The sequence below is a fragment of the Leuciscus leuciscus genome, assembly GCF_965113295.1.
Source record: "Leuciscus leuciscus genome assembly, chromosome: 15".
In the NCBI taxonomy this organism is placed as follows: domain Eukaryota; kingdom Metazoa; phylum Chordata; class Actinopteri; order Cypriniformes; family Leuciscidae; genus Leuciscus; species Leuciscus leuciscus.
In genome coordinates, this window is record NC_138739.1 from 2,402,061 (window position 1) to 2,422,664 (window position 20,604).

Sequence of the window (20,604 nt, forward strand, 5' to 3'; positions counted from 1 at the left end):
CATTGAGGACCGTTTTGCTCCAGAGTGGAACTATTTTGTGTTACCAGTGCAAAATAGCTTTATTAAAGGAAATGTGTTTGAAATAGTAAAATTCCAATAAAAATACACACCTGTGCCAAAATGTATGCAGTTGACATTAACACAGGCAAAATGATCAAAAGAACAAACCTGAAACATGTCCATAAGGATGCACAAGGGTTAACATGGCTGACATGAACTGGGTTCAGTTATAGAGTCATGGAGCGGATGTAAAATAACAGAGATTGATATTTACAGAGCAGCCGGTGAGACAGTAGAGTCCGCCCTGACCAGCGAGAGCCGTCTGGAGAGAGGAGATGAGTGAAACACAACGTCAGCGACACAACAGGGACTAATACACTGCAAAAAAACATGTTCTTACTCAGTATTTTTGACTTGTTTCCAGTCTAAATATCAAAAAATTCTTAAATCAAGATGCATTTACTAGATGAGTACTAGGCTATATCTTGTTTTCTGGGGGGAAATCAAAATTAAGTGAGTTTTTGCTTAAAACATGCAAATTTATCTGCCAATGGGGTCAGAAAACCTTAAAATAATCTTGTTTCTGTTTGAATTAACGTTATTTTTCTGACCCCATTGGCAGATAATTTAGCTTCTTTTAAGCAACAACTCACTTCATTTTGATTTATTTCCCCAGATAACAAGACATAATATCTTATGGCATTTTACTACTTGATTAAATTCATCTTGATTTAAGATTTTTTTGATGTTGGACTGGAAACAAGACAAAAATACTGAGTAAGAAAAGCATTTTTGCAGTGTAACACTGGAACATATAGTCATATAGTCAGTAGACTTACGTCAATTTCACTCAGCATGACGTCTACAATACTGCCCACCACGATTATGAAATCAAAGACGTTCCAGGGGTCCCCGAAGTAACCCTACCAGAGAAACACCTTTTAAATATGTCTCATATTTCATATGCACATTTCTACATGATCAAACACATCTTACTGCAGTCCTTCTGTGTCTGACTGATATCAAGTAAAAGTCTTTTAGTGTAATTGTGTGTCTTTAAATCTGCACTGGTTTTTATCAAATAAATGTAAGAATAACTTATATTCTTGGTAATATTTAAACTGGACTGAAGCAGCTTTACTTGATTATCCAGACATTTTATAGAAAAATCATTAGCATTAAATATGATCATCAGGCTTTTGAGGAAGATTTATTTGTTCATCACTGTATTGCATTCGCATTATATGTTTTAAAACTAAAGACCTTTAATCATAAGCATTCAAATATCATCTTACTAAGACATATTATTGGCAGATATTGATATTTATATGCATTTTATGTAAGTATCTGCTATAGTGTTATAAAGATCTCTGGTTTGCATTAAAAGTATCAGAATTTAATCACTTTTTATCCATATCATCTGCACCGAAGTGCATATTTTTGTTCAGTTCAGTTTAGTTTCTGAATAAAATGTTGCGTTTTTCCCCCTCCATATTCTAACTGTAGCAGATATGAGCCATAATAGCCTGATGTATCAAATATGATATTCAACAAACACTTAAAAAAAATTATTTTGATGGTTAGGGTTACACCGTGTCCTAACCAGACGCGATGCGATAAGATTCCAGCGACAAATAATTTGTCTGTCCACACTAGACGCGGCGTGACTGCGAGATGCGTCAAAATCAATCAAAACCCATAGCCAATCAGAACAGCGTGTGGGCGGAGTCTCGCGGCGAGTGCACGGGCACGGCACCAGAGAGTAATCTTGACGGCACTCGCAAGAAAATGGATAAGTAGCAGCTGCATAATCAAATTCACAAATATTACACCATTTAAACATTATTCAAATACATAGGCTGAGTTACTAAAACAATCTTTGTCAAAGAATACACTTGTTTGTTCACAGTTTGAACGTTCTTGTTTCCATTTGTTTAATTTCAAGATCTGAGGTGAATTATCCACTGTTGCTTTTACAGCTTCAAAGCTGGAGCACTAAATGATATTCAGAGTCACATGACACACTTTTAACATTAAATAAAGCACATAAACAGCACCTGAGATTATCATCGCCACACTTTGTGTTTGTTGTTCCAGCGCGACGTCGCAGAAAAATAGAGACCGTTTCTAAAATAGAATTGTCGCGTTTCGCTGTCGTGGCTGGTCAGGACACACACTCTCATTGAGGCATTTTATCGCGCGTTGCGGCATCGCGTCGCGTGTAGTTAGGAGGACATGGTGTAAACATTAAGATAAAAATGTGCGGGGAAAGTTCTGTGTGTCTGTGAGTTTAATTAGATTTAGTCAGTGATTATGTTGGTGTTTGGGTTAGTAGAATAAGTTGACTTGTAGTTGCAAAGTTACTTATGTGCAGTAAAATGTCTGTTGGAGGACCATCAAAATATAGTGTTATAAGATAGTAAGCAGACAGTCTACTAATACTTTATTGAGAGTTAGTTGACATGTGGTTGCAAAGTGACTAACAGAATGTTCAAAAGGGACCATCAAAATAAAGTGTTACCGCAAACTTAAAAAAAATATTTTGTCTAAATGACTATTATTTCATGGTAGGCTCTACAGGGTTAACATAACTATAACTACTTTAAAGTATTATGAATTAGTCGTTTTCTGGCAGCCCAAACGCAAGACTCACCTTTGCTTTGAAGGCGCCGAGTTTGAGTAACATTTCCACTGTGAAGAGAACAGTGAAGATGACATTCAGCATGTCTGAAAGATCGGTGATGTGATCCGACTGGTTACAGTGCTGAAGGATAAACATTCAATATGTATAATTACATCGCTTCACTTAAGAAGACATTTATTAACCCCCCGGAGCCTGTGGAGCACTTTTATGATGGATAGATGCACTTTTATGATGGACAGATGCACTTTTATGATGGACAGATGCACTTTTATGATGATAGATGCACTTTTATGGACTTCCAAAAAATATATACCCATTGACTCCCATTATAAAGCTTGGAAGAGACAGGACGTATTTTAATATAACTCTGATTGCTTTCGTCTGAAAGAAGAATGTCATACACACCTAGGATGGGTGAGTAAATCATGGGCTAATTTTCATTTTTGGGTGAACTATCCCTATAACTCTGTGGTTGTGTGTTCTCACCTGCATCCCCAGACACATGGTGTTGAGCATGATGAGGAGGAACATCAGGTACTCGAAGTAGCATGAGGTGACGATGTACCACACCTGATACTGATACGGGTTCTTCGGGATGTAGCATCTCAGGGGACGGGCCTTCAGCGCATACTGGACACACTGGCGCTGACAGTGGAGAGGTGCATTATAAACTGGAATCGTGAGACATCATTAGGTGTGTGTGAAGGTTAGTGGTGGAACGGATCACAAAATTCATGGTTCGGATCATTCACGTTTTTTGAGACATTCACGGATTATTTTTCGGATCAGCAACTGTGTATATATATATATATATATATATATATATATATATATATATATGTATGGGGGGGGGGGGGGGGAGGGGGTAATTTTGCTTTTCATTTATTACTTAAAGCTCACTTGAAGTTCTTTGATACCACATCAAAAAATACTAGCCTAACTGATAAAGATCAAGCATTATTAAAAACAAGTGAACAGTCAGTAATAAAATAAGAACAAATATACAAATTACAAGCAGAGATGAAGACTAAACAAAGTCACAAAGTCTAACAGTATATTCAGGTACAGAAATTAATATTTAAAGGGATACTCCACCGAAAAATGAAAATTCTGTCATCATATACTCACTCTCATGTTGTTTCAAACCTGTATGAATTTCTTTCTTCTGCTGAACAGAAAGGAAGATATCTAGAAGAATGTCAGTAACCAGACAGTTTTAGATACCATTGACTTCCATAGTATATTTTTTTCCTACTATGGAAGTCAATGGTATCTAAAACTGTCTGGTTACTGACATTCTTCTAGATATCTTACTTTCTGTTCAGCAGAAGAAAGAAATTCATACAGTTTTGAAACAACATGAGGGTGAGTATATGATGACAGAATTTTCATTTTTCGGTGGAGTATCCCTTTAAGCCTAAATGTAAAATAACACTGTTTGTTCACTGTAGAAATTAAATATAGTTTTGTTGTTTTATTGACATTAATGACACAGACAACAGCAGGAATATTAGGCTGCTGTCACTTTAAGGCCGGCGACACACTGGCTGCGTGGCGTTTTCTATGTTTTTGCACACCAGAAGCGTGTCTGACGCGGCGCTGCTGCTGCTAGGTAACATATGATAAGCCTCATTGGTGATATATTTGACATAAGGGGAGAGAGTTGTGGAAGGCCTATACTTCATGTTAAACATAAATATATAGCAGCAAAGACAACGTCGGCAGTGTTGACGGCAAAATAGGCAATAGAATATTTTGTTCTGTATTGACAGGTGCAGTATTTGAAAATCGATAATATTTTTTTCAATTACATTTATATTTGCATTTATGTCAAAACCTAGACACTTTCAAACATCAAAATGACATTTATTAATATGTATTCATGTCAAAATGACATATAAACATCTTTTCCTATTCTATTTTGCCTGGAAACGCTTTCAATACGCTAGCGTGTTGCGTGAAAAATTTGCGTTGGTTCTATTATGCGTCGCGTCTGAACGCGTTGTTGTTTTTGGAGCTCTATCGATTTGATTTATAATTCTTGATTTTTCTCTTTAAACTCACTTACAACGAACATTTTCTACTTTTCCTCACTGAGAAGCACTAACGTTACTGCTCAAACCTCATAGTTACAACGCGGACTGTTGAGCAGACGCGTCTCAAGCCTATTAGTGATCCAACTCCGGATACTCTTATAGGTTACGTCCGTGGATCACGGCTGAACGCGTCTTCTCCACACTCACTTACAAACAAAATTTTTTCCGCCTATCGTGCGTCTACTCTACACCCCTACCACAAAAAAAAAAACGGATTATATCCAAGACTTCAGTCATAAATTAGTATTAATATTGATAGCATCACTGGTAGCTTCGTTGCTAACTCACTGTCCATCTGTTAAAATGGCGAATATATCAGATGTAAGTAGTCTACCGTTTGGTGCAGGTGAGGACACATTTGAGCTGCACGCACTGCAGTCTGAGCTGGAAGCTGTTGAGAAACAGATCCACAACCTTTTATTGAGACAGGCCGAGCTGAGAGACCGGTGTTTGGCTCTTGAAACATCACGCGCCGATGCACACAAATCAGTGTTTAACGTTACTAACCCGCTGACTCCGACCGCGTCTACTCCGTGCGTTCCTCAGCATCGGTTGCAATCAGCCATGGTCTCGTTCACTCCGGCTCCAACACGCCACCACGAATCCTGGGTGGTTCCGCAGCGGAAGACGCGAGTCAGGTTTAGACCAAGACTTTCTCCGACCCTCCCGGTTTTCGAGTTATCCACACAAAACCGCTTCTCCCCTCTACGTGAAACAGAACGCGATGCTGTGATCATCGGCGATTCCATCGTTCGGCACGTACACGCTATGTTAGGTAAAAGTAAGGTGCACAGTCACTGCTTTCCTGGTGCTCGTGTTTCTGAAATCGCTGCTCGCGTTCCCGAGATCCTGAACGGTGAGGAGCGCGTCGGAACTGTGGTCCTGCACGCGGGAGTGAACGACATCAGGCTGCGCCAGACGGAGATTCTGAAGAAAGACTTCAGGAATCTAATCGATACGGTACGCAGCACATCGCCTGAAACAACGATCATTGTGTCAGGAACGCTTCCCACGTACCGACTAGGGCATGAAAAGTTCAGCAGATTATTTGCGCTAAATGAATGGTTAATGTCATGGTGCAATGAGCAGAAACTGCTCTTTGTAAATAATTGGAATCTGTTTTGGGAGCGTCCTAGGCTTTTCCGTGCTGATGGCTTACACCCAAGCAGATTCGGAGCGGATCTTCTGTCGGATAACATCTCCAAAATGTTAAATACCCTTTGACTAGTAACTAAAAGTCCAAATCATAGTCTCTGCTGCACCAATTTAACTGATATAAATACTAGTGTAGAACATTGCATAGAAACCGTGTCTATTCCTCGTTTAGTGAGATCAAATAATAAATCTACTGCAGGATCTAGGAAAAATCGAATTGTTATTAAAACAGAAAATGTTGCTATTAGTAAACAAAAACTATTTCTAAAGCTAGGTCTTCTAAACATTAGATCACTTACACCTAAGGCAGTTATTGTAAATGAAATAGTCACAGATAATAGCTTCGATGTACTTTGCCTTACTGAAACCTGGCTTAAACCAAATGATTATTTCGGTCTAAATGAGTCTACTCCATCTGGATACTGTTATAAGCATGAGCCCCGTCTGATTGGTCGTGGCGGCGGTGTTGCAACCATCTATAGAGATATTCTCAATGTTACTCAGAAAACGGGTTATACGTTTATTTCATTTGAAGTACTTGTACTAAATGTTACGCTCTTAGATGTTAGAAAAACATCCCTCTTATCTCTAGCCTTGGCTACCGTATATAGACCGCCAGGGCCTTACGCTGATTTCCTAAAAGAGTTTGCAGATTTTCTCTCAGACCTATTAGTCAATGTCGATAAAGCATTAATTGTTGGAGATTTTAACATACACGTAGATAATCCAAATGATGCGTAAGGGGCTGCGTTTACAGATTTATTAAATTCATTTGGGGTCAAGCAAAACGTCACCGGACCAACTCATCGTCTTAATCATACACTCGATTTAATTATATCACATAGAACCGAGCCAACCGATATAGATATCATTCCACAAAGTGATGATGTCACTGATCACTACATGGTAACTTGCATATTACGTACTGCTGTAATATGTCATGCGGCGCCGCGTTATCAACCAGGCAGAACAATCCTTCCATCCACCATAGATAATTTCTCAAATTGCTTATCTAATCTGTCTCAGCTGCTGCCTGAACCCAAACAAACAGATGAACTAGAAGAACTAACTAGCACTATGAGCACCATTCTCTCTAGAACATTGGATGTGGTTGCACCTATTAACCCTCTGGGGACCAAAAACGCGCCCGCGCGTTTTGCTCGTTTTTTTTTTTAGCAATGAAAAATAAACACAAAATGCTCTGTTAATTTTGATCTTTCATTTTCGTGTAATACATCAATCGATCCTGTACAGTTTCTATTTTTTTTCTGTATACTCACAATAAAAATAAAGTGTTTTGCTTTTTGACAAATAAAGAAAAACTAACATGATGCTATTTCTGCCTTCTCTCTGCCAGTAAACTCCCATTTGAAACGCGTTCGAAAATTATCTATAACTCCGCGAAAATTCAGTCAAACAGGGAAACAGACCCACGGGCATGAAGCTTGAGATCGCAGCTTTTAAATGAAGTAATTTATATAAAAAACAAATATTATCAGCTTCTGTAATCTGTATAAAAAAGAGAGCGACTCCAGTCGAGCTCATTACGAGATGATTCACAGTAATTTGACCACGCCCCGGAGAGCGCGTGCTATTCAAACGCAAATTCTGAGAACCATTTCAGTCTGTGAAACGCCCCCACATCAGCTGTAAACAAAGAGGCATAATATAGCCTACCTTATGGAGAAAATTTTCCGTGCTGATATGAGGAGCAGATCCCGCTGAGGAGTGAGGTGGGCTAAGTTATCCTTTCTCAAGTGTTAATGTGGAATAACGTTATGGAATAACGTTAGTGTAGGCCTATGTAAACAAAAAGATGAATCGCGTTTCTATAATATGAATCGCGTTTCTGTGAGATGAATGAAGGGTACATATTTGTAAAGACTGTTTAGCCTAAATATGAATCGCGTTTCTGTGAGATGAATGAAGGGTACATATTTGTAAAGACTGTTTAGCCTAAATATGAATCGCGTTTCTGTGAGATGAATGAAGGGTACATATTTGTAAAGACTGTTTAGCCTAAATATGAATCGCGTTTCTGTGAGATGAATGAAGGGTACATATTTGTAAAGACTGTTTAGCCTAAATATGAATCGCGCGTCTGTGTGTGAATAAACTGCTTTGCTAGAGCCTACTGAGATGAGTAAAAATCGACTGAAATATGTTGAAATAAAATGTATTTGTATAAGCAACGTATTAAACTGCAAATTAACATTTATAGGCTATGCCCTAATATTTCATAAAAACAACGTTACAGTCAGGCGAAGTATGAAAGACAATATTTTGTTGACTAGATTTGGGTACAGTTTTTACTGTAGAATATACTGTCACATCAAATAAGCTTTTCTGCTCATATATATAAAATACTATTTTGTCAAAAATAAAGTCATAGACTAAGATGTTCCAATGTTGGCTATATTCAAACTAATGAATACATATGATAAAATGTAGGCCTATAATCTTTTTTTTTTTTTTTTACAAAGAAAGAGTACTTTTTTTGCAGAAATATTGCTGAAATTGTAATTATTGTTGTAATTGTAACCTTTTTAATAAAATAGCAAAACATATTTACAAGATAGATGTAAGCAAAATCTTAAATGGTCAATATAAGTCTTCTTCTAAATATATAGGCTATTTTGTCCTTGCATTGTGGCTCAGTCAGTGTCACACCTGAATGAATGGCTAATTATGCAGAGTCATTATGCAGAGTGGGTGGGACTAAGGTGTAAACTACTCCTCCCCCTCGCATATTGGCTTTCCAAGCAAAACCTGTTTTACACCATTTAAATCAATGTATTTTTTTTTTGTGAACGATAAAGCAAGACTATTTTCACATAATTTTGAAGCTAGAACTCCAAGAGAAAACATCCATTAGTCAAAAGTCTTGTGGACACATATTTTGTATGAGTTTTGTGGTCTTATTTCAGCAACTTTCATTTTTATTTTTTTAAATAACCACGCATAAACATTATTCTCTTAAAAATACAAACATCTACATACATGTTGCTCGCATATTATGGTAGGCCTGTTTGTGCTATATAGAGTGAATTTACACCTTTGCCATTAACATGTTTATAAATAACTGAAAAAAGCACAAATGTCAGAACATCTCAAGGGCCCCAAAAACAGCTTGGTCCCCAGAGGGTTAAATTAAAAAAAGGTCAGAGAGAAAATTAAAGCACCATGGTATAACAATACTACGCATGTTCTAAAGAGAGAAACCCGTATTTTAGAGCGTAAATGGAAACAAACTAATTTAGAGGTCTTTAGAATCGCGTGGAAAGACAGTATGTCACGTTATAAAAAGGCCCTAAAAGCGGCCAGGGCTGAGCACCTCCGCAAACTAATAGAAAACAACCAAAACAATCCAAGGTTTTTATTTAACACCGTGGCTAGACTAACAAATAAACAGACGTCACCCGAACAAAATATCCCGTTACAGTTCAGTAGTAATGATTTCATGAACTTCTTCACTGAGAAAATAGAAAGCATCAGAACCACAATTGTAAACGTTCAATCTTCAATCGCACCTTATAATTCAGCTTCAATTATCACCCCGCAAGAACAATTACAGTGCTTTACAACTATAGAACAAAAAGAGTTAAATAAACTTATCACTTCATCTAAAACAACAACATGTTTATTAGATCCTATACCAACTAAACTACTGAAAGAAGTGTTACCTGTAGTGGAAGAGCCTCTCCTCAATATTATTAACTCGTCTTTATCTCTAGGTCATGTTCCAAGAACATTTAAACTGGCAGTTATAAAACCTCTCATTAAGAAACCACAATTAGATCATAATAATCTAGCAAATTATAGACCCATTTCAAATCTTCCATTTATGTCTAAAATATTAGAAAAAGTGGTGTCCGCTCAACTGGGCTCTTTCTTGCAACAAAATGAGATCTATGAAAAGTTTCAGTCTGGATTCAGACCGCATCATAGCACTGAAACTGCGCTCGTTAAAATCACAAATGATTTACTTTTAGCTTCTGACCAAGGCTGTATCTCAATACTAGTTTACATTTACATTTATGCATTTGGCAGACGCTTTTATCCAAAGCGACTTACATTGCATTATCCTATACATTTATACATAGGTATGTGCAATCCCCTGGGATCGAACCCACAACCTTGTGTTGTTAACGCAATGCTCTTACCACTGAGCTACAGGAAAGTTTTACTTGATCTTAGTGCTGCGTTCGATACTATAGATCCACGGTTGTCAAACTGGGATACGCGTACCCCCAGGGGTACGTGGACTGATTTCAGGGGGTAAGCGAAAAATGATCTAAGTCATATGCCTTTTCAAACGTTTTCTCTGTCCCACGGTGGTAACTTCTTAGGCCATCCTTAAAAATATTTTGGTTTGCCGTAACAGCAAAAAAAAAAAAAAAAAAAGGATCGGTAGGTCGGACTATATATTTTTTCAAGATTCAATGTAAAAAAAAAAAAGTTAAATTTTGGTCATGGTGATTACGTAGGTATGAATTTAAACAAATTTGCATATCGGGACTTCACTGACAGAATTTCGTGCCAAGTTAAAGAGGTGTCGAGAAAAAAAAAGAGAGATTTTGATAAAAAAAACAAAAAAACATTTATATTTATATATTAAATAACAATTAGAAAACCTGTATAAACTGAAAACCAAAGAATAATATTAACTATTGAGCGGTGAGGACTAGGGATGTCCCGATCCGATCATGTGATCGGAAATCGGGCCCGATCACGTGTTTTCAGACTCGATCGGAATCGGACGTTACCTCCGGATCAGGACTCGGATATATATGTATATATATTCTCATTATTTTTTAACACATCTATAGTTATGCGGTGGCACAGAGTTACGCCGGTTTCATACTGCACGCGAGCAGAGCGTAAGCAGCGCAGGAGCAGTGCGTATGGTGAGCAGGAGCAGGACACGCGCGTTTTGCTTTCACACTGGCAGCGTTTGTCACGCGCGGCTGAACCGCGGGTTGTGTACAGACAGAGTACTCTATAATGTGAAAGTGAAAGTGAAAGTGACACGTGACGGCCAAGTATGGTAACCCATACTTGGAATTTGACTTCTGCATTTAACCCATCCAAGTTAATGCACACACATTAGGAGCAGAGTAGTGAGTAGTTAACACACACACACTGCAAACGTGGATACACACACCCAGAGCAGCGGGCAGCCTTTGTGTGGCGCCCGGGAAACATAATGGATAAGTTGGCATTGCTTTATTTCGTTTTCAAATACATTTAAGAGAAAAGACTTGTCAGGAAGCTTATTTTATTAATAATTTCATTTAACTTTTGGTTCATCTTTGTTTTTATTGTTCTGGCAACAAGTTTGTTTTTGGACATTTGTTTTCTTTTTAAATTGCTGTTGGTCATTTGATTGACTGTTTAAAACACAATAGATATCATCAATGCACTTTTTGGATAAAACTGCGGTGTATTTTGGCCATGATCAATGCATTGTCACTTTAATTCAGCGTAAGCGGCGCGCCGAAACGATCGCGGCACTGCTGCTCTGCTCTGCTACGCACTGCCGCACCACCTCTGCGTGCGGTGTGAATGCTCTAATCTGTTAATATGGGCGGCGGAAAAAATACGCGCTGCACGCTCTGCAGAGTATAAAAACGCGTGCAGTGTGAAACCGGCGTAAGAGTTAGGAGTGCAGTTCCTAAAAGCACATTACTGGCTTTGCAAACACTGTGGCACTTTTATATTTTATTTGTTTACATGCCTGCCGGGTATTTTAAGTTGAGGTGCTATTTGTTTATATATTAGACTTTTTTTATATTTACTGTTGCACTAAAGTCCAAAAGTGAAGAATTTATGTTATTTATTACTTGATTGTTCAAGCTATCTCACAGAAGTGCTCTGTTTGTTAACAGAGTTGTTGAATGTTAAAATAAGGTGAATTAAATAAAAAATAAGGAACATCCTGGATCTGTTTTTTCGCTCTTCTTTATTCTTTTTTTATGTATTATAGAAGTATCGGATCGGGACTCGGTATCGGTAGATATTCAAAATCAAATGACTCGGACTCGGACTCGAGGGCAAAAAAACCTGATCGGGACATCCCTAGTGGGGACGCGTTCATGTGTAAGGGTGGCGCTGCCAATAACGCACCTAAAAGCTGTCACAAAGAACTGGGAAAAGTAATGATTATTAATATGTCAAATATATCAAGGAGACATTTCAATTGTTTATTAATAAACAAGTGTTTTCTGTGTCAAAGATGAAGTTGACTATGCTGACTCGTGATCTTCGCAGCAGTGAACGCGCCAGAGAGAAATGCACATTTCATATGGATTAGCCTACATAAGCAGAGAGCAGTCTGTTTTCTTTCGTTTTGAATTGTTTTGTTACACATGTTTAAGTACACATTTCATGCTTTCTATATATATATCTCTCTCAGGTCTGTGAGGCAAGTAGCTTATACGCTGAGTTTCGGTTCATTTAAGAGACGATCTCCACGCGCCGGCGACTCTGTGTCCTGATTTATTGCCTGGTATATTTTCTTCTTATTTATTAAATCCAGGAAATTGGTTGATGAAACATTGATTAAAATTAAGATACAATTAATACAAAACGAAATTCACTTTAAAGAAAGTTGTTCTACAAAAACAAACTCAATGAAGTCGTCAAGATCATGTCTGCCCACTCAATTTGTCTCTCGATATTTTCGGGATCATCTTATTCATGCTTTTCACTTTTCATATAATCAACATAAAATAAAATAAATATATATTATTTTATTTAAACATGAATATGAAACTAAATCGTTTTTTTAATGACTGGGCTACAACGCATAGGCCTATAGCCTGCAGGCTACAGAGAAATTTTATGTCGGAGCGTCTTACCGGTGAGCATGTGGGGGGAGAGATACGATTTTCGATCAATCATCGAATATTATTTTGCTTGATATTCCAATTCTTAATATTTGGTGTTTTAAATGCCTGTTTGAGATCTCTGTGAAAGTTTTAAAGCAGTCTTGTAGTGCCGCTTTCAGAGCACTCACGTCCGTAACATTGTCTGTTCCTCATAAATGCGAACACGAAAAATCTAATAAAACGAATATATTATGTTCTGTGGAGAGCCAACCCTTCTTCATCCGGTGGGTATATTACTTTAGGTTTGCCAGTGTAATTCATAGAATTACTACTAAAACATATTTTACCACCTAAAAGTTAAAGATTTTTTTGTGTCAAGTCCGGACCGTAACGCAAGTGTTCCCTCTTCTCATATTAAATATAAAACGCATGTGTATACTGATATTTTTCTAATGTCTGGACTCCTTTAACCACTGGTGGTGGTTGAGGAGAGATCCCCTGATATGATTGTAAAGCGCTTTGGGTGTACAGTAGTACATATGAAAGCGCTATATAAATGCCTCATTCTATTCTATTCTATTCTATTAAGGGAGTATGGATGTATAAACAGACGTTTCAATATATTAGTATTAAACGCATTTTCTGATGAACGCATTTTTCTCCCTGAGTGTCGCGATTTCGGTTTCATTTCGCATATAGGCCTAGCCTACAGCCCTTATAATCATAGATGACGCCACGGGTTTTTTTATTTTTTTAAAGAGAGCCTACGTTTGTATGTAGGAGTATGGGCAATTTATATTGACAATACTTACTAAAATATAATTAATATCATTTTATTGCATTTGTATTAGTTAAAAAAATCGGTAGGTCTTAACGCAAGTTTACAACCGGCAAGTCGGTCGGACTAAAAGGGGAAAAAAATAATTATTTGTGTCGGTCCTAAATTGACAGGGTCGGTCGGGTTACGGCAAACAAGAATATTTTTAAGGATGGCCTTAACTTCTGCATTTGCACTGCACATTAAAAACGTATTATCTCCGCATTAACAAAATATTCGAGAGTGGAGACAGAGAGGGTAAAAATCCTGTCGGAAATCATCCCAGTTTCGTCTATTTGACCAAAAAATTTTTTCAATCGATGGATAAATGGCTGAAACGGGTTCAGGCCATACCCAGAACGACAACAGAAACTTCAAAGGAGTCACCTGCTGTCGGGACAAGCTTTTCAGGTCAAGACACTATCATAGCAAATCCTAACTCTGACGAGAGGCCTGATGCTAGCCAAACCATTAACATGGACAGTGATGGAGACGGGGAGACACAGACTCTTCCCTCGAGACAACAAGACGATGGTAGGGAGGCACACTCAAAGATAAGAAGATATAACGAAGATTATATAACTCTGGGCTTCACATACACAGGCAATGCGAATTTCCCTCAGCCACAGTGTGTCATATGTGCGCAAGTTCTGTCTAATAACTCGTTGAAGCCTTCACTCTTACAAAGACATTTAGAAACGAAACATGGCAATTTGAAAAATAAGCCACAGGAGTTTTTTGAGCGACAATTGAGACTGCTTTCTAACACCAAGAAATGTCTGATCGCGCCAGATGCTGTAAATAAGGCAGGAGTAGAAGCGTCTTACATGGTCAGTTACAGAGTGGCTAAGGCAGGCAAGCCTCATACTATTGTGGAGGAACTGATTGTCCCTGCTGCTATGGACATGGCTGAGAAAATGTTGGGGGAAAAGGCTAAACATACTTTCCAGAAAATGCCTTCATCAGACAATACTGTGTCCCGACGGATCAGTGATATGTCAGCAGACGTTTTGAGACAGTTACTATGTCGCATACATGCCAGTGAATTCTATGCATTACAGCTAGATGAGTCAACAGATGTAGCAGGCCTGGCCTGTACGTCAGGTACATATATGGAGGGTCAATTCATGAGGACATCCTCTTTTGCAAACCGTTACCGACGAGGACAACGGGGCAGGACATTTTTGGACTCATAGACAGTTTCATACGATCACACGGAATAACCTGGACTAAATGTGTTGGTATATGCACAGATGGTGCCAAAGCAATGACGGGGAGGCACAGCGGAGTGGTCACCCGTGTACAAGCAGTGGCTCCAGATGCCACTTGGGTCCACTGTAGCATACATAGGGAAGCGCTTGACGCCAAAGGAATGTCAGACAGCCTGGCACAGGTGTTGGACGACACAGTAAAGATGGTTAACTTTGTCAAATCAAGACCCCTAAACTCGCGCATTTTTTCCACCTTATGCAGTGAGATGGGCAGTGACCATTTGACGCTTTTGCTCCACACTGAAGTGCGATGGTTGTCCAGAGGGAAAGTTTTAGCACGCTTTTTTTAACTGAAAGACGAGCTGAAACTGTTTTTCATCGACAATCCTTTTCGCTTGTCAGATAGGTTGCATGACGATGAGTGGCTCACAAGACTGGCCTATTTGGGAGATATCTTTGGTCGTCTAAATGAGCTCAATCTCGGGCTGCAAGGTCGCTCTGTTACAATATTCAATGTGCGAGACAAGGTAGAGGCCACGATTAAAAAGCTGAACTTCTGGTCTGACTGTGTCAAAGACAATGACATTGGCGCATTCCCATCACTGCAGGATTTTCTGTGTGAAAACGAACTACGGCTTGCCGACAGTGTCAGATGTGACATAAGGAAACACCTTGGCGACTTGGCAGCGCAATTACGCAAATACTTCCCCGAAACAGACGACCACGACACATGGATTCGTAATCCTTTTTCGTCACCCAACACATGCCAGCTTCCTATGCTCGAGAGAGAGAGCCTACGGGGAAATATCCACGAACGGGTCGGTCAGAATCGAGTTCGGTCAGAAGACACTGACAGATTTCTGGATTAGTTTGCGGGCAGAGTATCCGGACCTGGCAAACCGAGCGATTAAGACGTTGATGCCATTTGCTACAACGTATTTATGCGAGACTGGATTCTCAGCTTTGGTCTGCCTTAAGACCAAGTATAGGTACAAACTGTTTGTGGAAAATGATCTAAGACTGAAACTGTCCCCAATTCGGCCTAACATCGCTGCATTATGTAAGAACATCCAGGCACATCCCTCACATTGATTAAACTGGTGATGTGGATGGAGAGGTGGTAGGCCTATTCTGTGTGGTTTACTACAATTTAGTTTATTGTTTACTATTTAGTTTACTATTGTTAATGTGTTCTCTTTTTTATTATTTTACAGCAGAGAAGTTAAGAAAATATACAATGTTATCATATGTGAAAAGCAATACTTATCAGTATGTGAAAAGTTAACAATAGCTTTAATGAGATGTTGGATATGTGTTGTAGGCCTCTTGTGTGTGAGATTGGGTGCATATCTGTTTAAAATCATTATATTCAGCACATTTGTATCATATGTTGACTTTTGATGAGATTTGTATCATATGTTTATGATTCTATTCACTATTCTCGACAAAATTGATAAAAATAAATATAAAAAAAAAAAAAACTTGTTGTTAACAATTGGTGGTGTTGGGGGTACTCCGGAAGATCTATAATGTCTCAGGGGGTACATGCCTGTTAAAAGTTTGGGAACCACTGCTATAGATCATACATTACTCTTAGATCGACTACAAAATTATACTGGTGTTGAAGGACAAGCATTAAGCTGGTTCAAATCATACCTATCTGACCGCTACCATTTTGTCTATTTAAATGGAGAAAAATTGATCCTAACTCCAGTAAACTATGGAGTGCCGCAGGGATCTGTGTTAGGCCCTCTGTTATTCTCAATATATATGATGCCACTTGGAAATATTATAAGGAAACATGGAATTAGTTTCCATTGTTATGCTGATGACACTCAAATATATATTTCATCACGGCCGGATGAAAACGCGAAATTTTCCAAATTGACAGAGTGTGTTAAAGATATAAAAGATTGGATGACGCGTAATTTTCTTTTATTAATCCAGACAAGACAGAGGTAATACTTATCGGTTAAAAAAAACGCCCACAAAACCTCGCACAATACAACTTTAACATCATAGGATGTCCTGTTACTTTATCCGCTACAGTAAAAGACCTGGGTGTTATACTCGATTGCAACCTGTCTTTTGAAAATCATATTTCATATGTTACAAAAACAGCCTTTTTCCACCTTAGAAACATTGCTAAGCTACGTAATATGCTATCAGTTTCTGATGCAGAAAAGTTAGTTCATGCATTCATGACCTCGAGACTGGATTACTGTAATGCTTTATTAGCTGGTTGTCCTGCATCCTCAATAAACAAGCTACAGTTAGTCCAAAATGCCGCCGCTAGAGTTCTTACTAGATCAAGAAAATATGATCATATAACACCGATTTTATCATCACTGCATTGGTTACCTATAAAGTTCCGTATTAATTACAAGGTATTGCTACTGACTTATAAAGCCCTAAACGGCTTAGCTCCAGTCTATTTAACGGATCTTCTATCGCCCTATAATCCATCGCGCTCTTTAAGATCACTAAATTCAAGGCTTTTGGTCATACCTAGGATATCCAGAACCACCAAAGGAGGGAGAGCATTTTCACATTTGGCTCCAAAACTCTGGAATAGTCTTCCTGATACTGTTCGTTGCTCAGACTCGCTCTCCCAGTTTAAAACTAGATTAAAGTCGCATCTCTTCAGCCAGGCATTCATATAATCTTACAGTTCAAACTACAATCCGGCCTCTAGCTCATAAATGCCAGAGGAGAACTGGCCCCCGACTGAGCCTGGGTTCTCCCAAGGTTTTTTTTCTCCATTAGGTCACCTGATGGAGTTTTAGGACACCATTAGGTCACTTGATGGAGTTTTTCGGTTCCTTGCCACTGTTGCCTTTGGCTTGCTCAGTTGGGGATATTTTGGGGATATTTAATTTAATTTTATCAATCAATAAATTCCTCTTGAAACAAACTTTGTTGTATTATTTTAATTTAATACTGTGAAGCTGCTTTGATACAATCTGTATTGTGAAAAGCGCTATACAAATATACTTGACTTGACTATTTCCAGCATACACGCGTTTTCCGCGCAGCTCGAGCCGCGCCTGAGATGCACGTCACGCAGGCAGTGTGCAAGCTCTAACCTGTTAACATGGGAGCCGAAATAAAAACGCTCACGCCACGCAGCCAGTGTGTCGCCGGCCTAAGACTGAATAAACTGACAAACATCCGGTTTCTTCCTCAACTGTTCACTGATGACATAACTGAGAGAACACTTTCCGAGACGGGTGTTTAGACATTATTTTGTGTTTATGTGTCCGGAAACGCGAAAGAGGAATCAATCCGGTGTTCGAGCGCTGTCTGAACCCCCCCAATCAACAATCAACAATCAACAACTGCGACCCGTTTCACCCCTAGTGAAAGTGCGGTACCTGGTTTTTGTCCAGCTCGCAGTTTTTGAACTCCTGCTCTCCCTGTTCCTGGAAGGTGACGATGACGAAGCCCACAAAGATGTTCATCATGAAGAAGGCGATGAGGATGAGGTAAACAATGAAGAAGATGGAAATTTCAATGTGGTTGTTGTAAATAGGGCCAACGTTTTCCAGATTCGAGTCGATGGCTTTATACAACAAGCTGTGTAAAGGTACAATAGGGAGAATGGGTTTGCGCCAACGTTTTGATCAAAAGCTGTATAGACAACAAACATGAAAGGAAGTTGTTCATTTAAGGATTAGTTCACTTCAGAATTAATTTCCTGATAATTTACTCTCCCCCTAAAAAAACAACAACATTTATATACTATTTAACCACAAATGCTCATCTTCCACTAGCTGCAGGGACGTGCACAGACATTTTGAGGGGCAGGGGCTCAAGTGAAATAAAGGGCACTTCTCATAATTACGTATTTTTTTTCTTTTTTTAAACAAAAAAGTATATATATTAACGCAACTCTGACTTCCTTTCAAAAAATTTATTTAAAAAGTTAATTCATTTTATCTTCCTCAAACTCACGCAATTGTTTCATTTTCAAAAGATGTCTACAAAATAATCAGTTCACACAGAAACCATGGTCTCCTTAGTATTCACTATAGAGCAGCAAAAGAAACCATTCCACAATGTGCATGTTTTGAAAACATTTTCTATGCTACTAGTTTCAAGTATATATTTAGAATAACCTAAATAACTGCATCAAGCAGAGGGGCGTGTTTTACTAATAACTTGTTTATTTTTGCACAAGGCACTACATCATTTGAATTATTTTGGTGTTATCAGAATACATAACACTTTAAAATCAACACAAATATTCACTCTAAACTGAAGAGGGCTGTTGCTGCTATTTTGTTACAGATAGCAAAATCTGCTCATTTATTAATTACCCACAAAACCAGTCACATGGGTAAATTTTTAGAAATTGAGATTTATACATCACATGAAAGCTGAATAAACAAGCTTTCCATTGATGTATGGTTTGTTATGATAGGACAATATTTGGCCGAGATACAACTATTGAACATCTGCAATCTGAGGGTGCAAACAAAATCTAAACATTGAGAAAATCTAAGTTGGCCATTTATGTTCGCGATTGTGCTGCATTCACTCACAAAAATAAATGTTTTATATAATTACGGTAGGAAATTTACTAAATATATTCATTGAACATGATCTTTACTTAATATCCTAATGATTTTTGACATAAAAGAAAAATCGATCATTTTGACCCATACAATGTATTGTTGGCCATTACCACAAAAATACCCGTGCGACATGTTACTGGTTTTGTGATCCAGGGTCACAAATATTGTTATTTTTAATGTTTAAAGGTGAACTAAGTAACTTTTTTACCTTAACTGAACAGCTTCGGAGTCACTGGAATGGTTATAATACTTATTTCGGGTTGAATGGTGGTCGTTTCGCACCCCCCTGGTGCCCGTGAGCGGAAAATACGCACTTGCAACTTTGGGGCGGCGGGCCGCCGGCCGCTGCGTCAGGAAGTCTCGCGTGATATCAGGTCTCGCGATGTAAACAATTGCTTTACGGCCAAAAGAAATCTGCTCAAATGCTGTCATTATTGCGCTCCCTCACGCTGTTTGAACCCGAATGAAGAAGATGTTTTAAAGAATGTCCCATCTGCTTTGATGTCGTTGATCTATAGCCTCTGGTGTCTGAGAATCAACAACGAGTTTTTACAACAGTGTTGTCAAATATCTATTCCAAAGCTGTGGGGGGAGCTCTAGAGAGAAACCTGCGAGCAAAAAGCGAGAATACAGCGTAGAAATCCCGAAGCTACTGAGTGCTGCTTTAATGTTAACTAATTTCTACTCAGTTTTATTTATTAATGTACCAGATGCAGTTACTCAGATTTACTACATTTTTTAGAGTGTATCCTCCATCTGTTTGCATCTGTAGATTTCTTCTAAATTCACCAATATAGATTTCAAAATTTCAGGGGGAAAGACTCACAAAGTCATTACTGGGGACGTTCTGTATGCAAATTAGGCGTCAACTATTTCTTGATAACAGACCGCTGTGCGGAGTATAACAGACCGTTGCCATGAAAAACAGAGCGTTGCTATGGATTCTAACCGTAGAGACGGAGTGTACTATTTTCTTTAGCGGAAGCAATACAATCGGGTTTAAATCAATAAACTCCCTTTTAAATCAATATTTTGTGTCAAATTAATTATTTATTTGGTAGGTAGCCATGTAATAAGCGGGATAATGTATGGCGATTATCCCTTACACATTAGCTAGTCCAGTAGCTCATGAGGCATGCATGCTTGCAAAACACAGGTTAACTATATTTGTCTCCGCTTCGCGTCGCGTCAACGCCCTTCAGCCGTTACTTATTCACGATACAGCACAGCCTCTCGTACCTTATTGCTTACATAAATATATTTGTTTGACAGGG

General features: G+C 38.5%; 1 protein-coding gene across 2 annotated transcripts in view; it reads right to left on the reverse strand.

The window, feature by feature from the left end:
- cacna1sa (calcium channel, voltage-dependent, L type, alpha 1S subunit, a) overlaps positions 1 to 20,604 on the reverse strand; it is a 52,639-nt gene that overhangs the window by 11,770 nt on the left and 20,265 nt on the right. For both annotated transcript variants that reach the window (XM_082138697.1, XM_082138696.1), the window contains 5 exons: positions 18,128 to 18,329; positions 3,131 to 3,289; positions 2,654 to 2,764; positions 840 to 923; positions 275 to 322 (listed from right to left, as the gene is read on the reverse strand). In XM_082138697.1, the coding sequence (XP_081994823.1) occupies positions 275 to 322; positions 840 to 923; positions 2,654 to 2,764; positions 3,131 to 3,289; positions 18,128 to 18,329 (604 nt within the window). The remainder of the gene's footprint in view (positions 1 to 274; positions 323 to 839; positions 924 to 2,653; positions 2,765 to 3,130; positions 3,290 to 18,127; positions 18,330 to 20,604) is intronic.